The sequence below is a fragment of the Nematolebias whitei genome, chromosome 16 (assembly GCF_014905685.2).
Source record: "Nematolebias whitei isolate Nwh7 chromosome 16, NemWhi1, whole genome shotgun sequence".
NCBI lineage: Eukaryota > Metazoa > Chordata > Actinopteri > Cyprinodontiformes > Rivulidae > Nematolebias > Nematolebias whitei.
In genome coordinates this window covers 2,929,389-2,934,623 of record NC_056513.1, presented here as the reverse complement: position 1 = coordinate 2,934,623, position 5,235 = coordinate 2,929,389, and the positions used below count along the sequence as shown (strand labels likewise).

General features: G+C 43.7%; 1 protein-coding gene across 1 annotated transcript in view; it reads left to right on the top strand.

The window, feature by feature from the left end:
* Positions 1-211: 211 nt before the first annotated feature.
* lrpap1 (low density lipoprotein receptor-related protein associated protein 1) overlaps positions 212-5,235 on the top strand; it is a 22,096-nt gene continuing 17,072 nt past the window's right edge. Inside the window, exons 1-2 of the mRNA XM_037690055.1 lie at positions 212-504; positions 3,595-3,739. Coding sequence (XP_037545983.1) covers positions 337-504; positions 3,595-3,739 — 313 coding nt within the window. The 5' untranslated portion in view covers positions 212-336. The remainder of the gene's footprint in view (positions 505-3,594; positions 3,740-5,235) is intronic.

Here is a 5,235-nt window from a genome sequence, read left to right as displayed (position 1 = left end):
TTATAACGGAAAACAAAGCCTGCTGTATCCGCGCTGTAAGCGCGTGGAGGCTTCCTATTCGCTCACAGCATTGGCGCCTTGGTTGCTAGGTAACAGCGCAGCGGGGCATTCCAGGAGTTGTAGTCCAAAAAAACGAGACTCCGCTTCGGTGACAGTAACAAGTTCAAGGTATAAAACTACATATCCCAGAATGCTTGTAATCATAAAAAAGTCCGCCCCCGTGTATCATGTGACACTCGGTACCTCTGAGCTACCATAATAAAGAATTGTTTGCGTTGCTAAATTTGGTGAAAAGAAACTTCTCGGCTCCCGCATTAACGCGTAGCTACCGTCAGAATGAGGCTGCGGTGTTTCGTGTGGGCTCTGTGTCTCGGAGTCGGTGCTCTTGCGGGAGGAAAATACTCCCGGGATGTCAACGAGCCCAAACCGAGCGGCAGCGAAGACAAGCACCTGGTGGAGTTTAGGATAGCTAAACTCCACCAGGTGTGGGAGAAAGCTCAACGGGTACGTACGACAACAAGCTGGAGCTGCTGTTACTCTTTAGCTAATGGAGCTAAGCGACCGTTAGCAGCCACGCGAGGCCGCTCAGGGCAGTTTGTGAGAATAACGGTGTTTTTGTGCTAAAACCACAATATGTCTGAACAAATCGTGTAAAAATGTCTTTATGGTGATTAAGTGATGTGCGTCGTGCTGTGCCCCAACTGATTCACAGAAGGACAAGTGGACATGTGATGCTAATCTGAATGAACTCGATTAGCATCACAGTTCTTTTGTCACTTTGCAGCATTAAAGTTGTGATTGAACATAATGCTAAGAAGAAAAATCATTGCCAATTTAGATAAACAAGCGATTATTGTTCTGTAAGTTGGGAAAGGTTACTCATGCAAGGAAAAAACAAGTTTTAACAACCAGAAGTGCAGAAGTTCACCCCATGGTCAGACCATGCAGTGCTCAGAGACATTGCCAAAAAGATACAAGAGTTGCATCTCAAACTGTATGGGTCTAAGTTTCTATCCGTCCATCCATCCATCCATCCATCATCTTCCTCTTGTTCATAAGTCGGGTCTCGGGGGCAGCATCTTGAGCAGGGAGGTCCAGACATCTCCCTAAAGTCTCCTCTTCCAGCTCTTCTGGGAGGACTCCAAGGTGTTCCCAGACCAACAGAGAGATGTAGACTCTCCAGCGTGTCCTGGGTCTTCCCCGAGGTCTCCTTCCAGTCAGACATGCCTGAAGCACCTCCCTAGGGAGGCACCAAGGAAGCACCCCTACCAGATGCCTGAACCACCTCAACTGGCTCCTCTGGACGTGGAGGAGCAGCGGTTCTACTCCGAGTCTCTCCTGATGACTGAACTTCTCACCCCGTCTCTAAGGGAGAGTCCAGCTACCCTGCAGAGGAAACTCATTTCAACCTCCTGGATCCACGATCTCATTCTTTCAGTCTCTACCCAGAGTTCATGAGCAGAGGTGAGGGGAGGAACGTAGACTGACCGGTAAACAGAGAGCTTTGTCTTACAGCTCAGCTCCCACTTCACCACAACGGACCGGCACAGAGTCTGCAATACTGAAGACGCTGCACCAATCTGTGTCAATCTCGCACTCCATTCTCTTGAACTCCACCACTTGAGGCAGAACCTCACCCTCGACCCAAAGAGAACAATCCACCCTTTTCCAACTGAGGACCATGACCTCGGATTTGGAGGTGCTGATTTACCGGCCAGGCAGCACGGTGGCGCAACTGGTAGAGCTGCTGCCTCTCAGCGAGCAGGTCCCTCGTTCAAACCCCGGTCCAGGGGCCTTTCTGGGTGGAGTTTGCATGTTCTCTCCGTGCATGCGTGGGTCTTCTCCGGGTGCTCCGGTTTCCTCCCACATACCAAAAACATGCATGTTAGGCTGATTGGTAACTCTAAATTGTCCCTAGGTGTGAATGAGAGAGTGAATGGTTGTTTGTCTCGTTTGTCTCTATGTGTCCCTGTGATGGACTTGCGACCCGTCCAGGGTGTCCCCCGTCCCTCGCACAGTGATTGCTGGACATGGGCACCAGCGACCCCCGTGACCCAAAAGTGGAATAAGCGGGTAAAGAAAATGGATCGATGGATGGATTTACCGGCCTAATTTTTATGATAAATGTTAAACTTTGTTATGATTAATTTAGAAATTAACTGAACAAGCGTGGCTTGTTTGAAAGGGTTTCCACTAAATGTTTCTTCTCTGAAAATAATACGGCAGCAAAAGTTGAGTTTTACTGGTACAAATACCGTTTGTTAGGCATGGTGGTGGAAGGTTGATGATCTGGACTTTTTTGTGCAGCCACAGGACCTGCAGGACCTGAACGCCTCGCGGCCGCTGAACTCCTCTGCACCTTTCTGAGACCTGAGCTTTAGTTTGGCGTGCATTTTTAAATTCCCCTAGCTATTTGGATTCATAGGACAGTGTAGACACAAAAAAACAAACATTGTTTCTAACAAATTATAAATTAAGTTATACACAACATGCTTTTATAAAGTTAAAATCAAAGAATAAAAGGACAATAAGTCCAAGATGAACTAAATAAAACATGGTGCCAGGAGGTCAATGTCCCCATATGAGGACACGGATCTTGTGAATTTTCTCTGTTCAACAGTTGAAATTTGACCCAAACTACAGGAAGTCATGCGTGAATATAATAACTCCAAGTGCATGAGCACATCTCCACGAGAACAGGTGACAACGGCAAGGCATGCGAGGTTTCCAAAGATCCAGACAAAGTCCAGGTCCAGTTAATAAATGTTGAAGCTTTTAAGAGATTTTTACGTAAATGAATGTCTACAAGACTCAATGAACCGAAGCAATTTAAAAACGATCACCAAAAGGAAGTGACTGTCGTAGAAAACAATCATTTCAAGGTGACTTCAATGTCATTTGCATCGCATGTGATGCATGAGGTGGAATGAAATTGTGTACTCAAGGTCCCAGTTACACCCAAAAATTGCAATAACATAAAAGTATTTAAAAAAATAAACGGTATACAATAATAATATAATGTGGTGTATTAAAGAGCAGCCTGAACACGCTTTAAAACTGTTCAATTACTTCATGTATGTGTCTATAAATAGAATAAATGTCTAGAAGTATTTTTGAATTGAAGTAATTTTTTGTTGAACATTTAGAGGTGAGATACATAATTTGAGCTTGTCTAAGATTTATTTTCTACAGTATTATTTCTTATATTTCTGATTTTGTTGTGATATATAAAACCTTATTTGTAGTTTTTGCTCTTGTAATTTTAACTTTATTTTTAATGGTACTTTGAACAAACTGGAAAAGAGTCTTATTGGGAGCATTTCTCCGTAAATGAAATATGTAGCATGACGCTGAATGATTTTAATGTTAAATTCTATAAAACAAAGCACATTTTTGTCACTCAACCAAGTTTAGTTATTTAACCACCCATAGTTAATTGACCTGGTGTCAAAACGGAACAAAGACCATATCCTCTCTTCCTCTGTTGTTGCTGTTTTCTGCCTTTTTCAGATTAAAAAACATTAAAAATGACTCTCTTCAAACTTTCTGTTTCCGTCAGACTAACTCCACGTTTTGCTCGTTTCGCTTCAATAGATGCAGCTGTCCCCGGTCCGGCAGGCGGAGCTGCACAGTGACCTGAAGATCCAGGAAAAAGATGAGCTGCGGTGGAAGAAAATGAAAGTGGAGGGTCTGGACGACAACGGGGAGAAGGAAGCCCAAATCAGACGCAACTTCAACGGTGAGACGATGTCGCCTCGTTCAGTCAGGAATGGAGTCGTGTTCTCACTTGACCTTTTGCAGTTTGTGAAATAATTTAAAGCTCTAAAAAGCTGCTAATTAAGGACATGAATGTGTTAGCAACAATTACATAAAACATTAGGTAGTTCCTAAATTAAAACATCCATTAAAAGTTATAGAATCACGTAAAGTAAGCTAGATAAATATGAAATTAAAACTATGAGGTGGAATTAGTTTAGTATTTTGACCACTTTTTATCCTGAGACAATAATTCGACAGTCTCTTTGTATCTTGTGTTTTATTGAGGGATGCATCTGACTGTTTAAAGGTTAAGAGAGTGAAGATTCTGCCAAGTCTGAAAATTCATTAGTGTTGCCATTTAAAGCTTTAGAGAGATCTGCCGTGACGGATGATCTGGTTTTATTTCAGCGACGTGCACAGAATGTGAATGAAATGACCACCGGTGGTCTTCTTTTGGTTAAAGCTTGACAAACCAAAGCAAAAGGATCGGAATCACATGCTTGATTTCAGAGAAGAGTTTGTTCTAAATTAATATAGATTTTAAAGTGACCCTTTTTTTTTTTTTTTTGCTGTTGAGCTTGTTGGATAATCTTTTATTTTGTTTTTATTTCAAAAGTGGCATTGAAACCTAAAACTGATGTTCTGTAGCTATCCCAAGATTGTTCTGATTAAGCTGCGTTATAGAAAAAGATTATGACAGGGCGTCGAGGGAGGAGGTGTGGTGTTGCATGGAACTCTGAAGAGGCAGAGAAGGATGTTGGACTGGTGCAGGACATGTATGAGGACAGCAGGACATGTATGAGGACAGCAGGACATGTATGAGGACAGCAGGACATGTATGAGGACAGCAGGACAGTGGTGAGATGTGCTGTGGGAGAGACAGATAGCTTCAAAGTGGAGGTGGGAGTGCATCAAGGATCAGCTCTGAGCCCCTTCTTGTTTGCTCTGGTGATGGAGCGACTAACAAATGAGGTCAGGCAGGAATCCCCGTGGACTGTGATGTTTGCAGATGACGTGATCTGTGGTGAGAACAGGTGGAACAGTGAGGCTACAAGGAGCAGAGGTCACAAAGGTGCAGGACTTCAAGGACTTTGGGTCCACTGTCCAGGAACATGGGGAGTGTGGTGAAGAAGAGAGTCCAGGCAGGATGGAGTGATGGAGAAAAGTGTCAGGAGTGATTTGTGACTAAAGGGTGTCAGCAAAGGTCAAAGGAAAAGTTTACAAGACAGTGGTGAGACCAGCTATGTTGTATGGTCTGGAGACAGAGACATGGACAAAAAGACAGGAGACAGAACTGGAAGTGTCAGAAATGAAGATGTTGAGGTTCTCCTTAGGAGAGACAAGGATGGAGAAGATCAGGAATGAGATCATCAGAGTTACAGCACAGGTTGAACAACTGGGAGATAAAGTTAGAGAGGACACACTGAGATGGTTTGGACGTGTCCAGAGGAGGGACAGTGGTTTGGACGTGTCCAG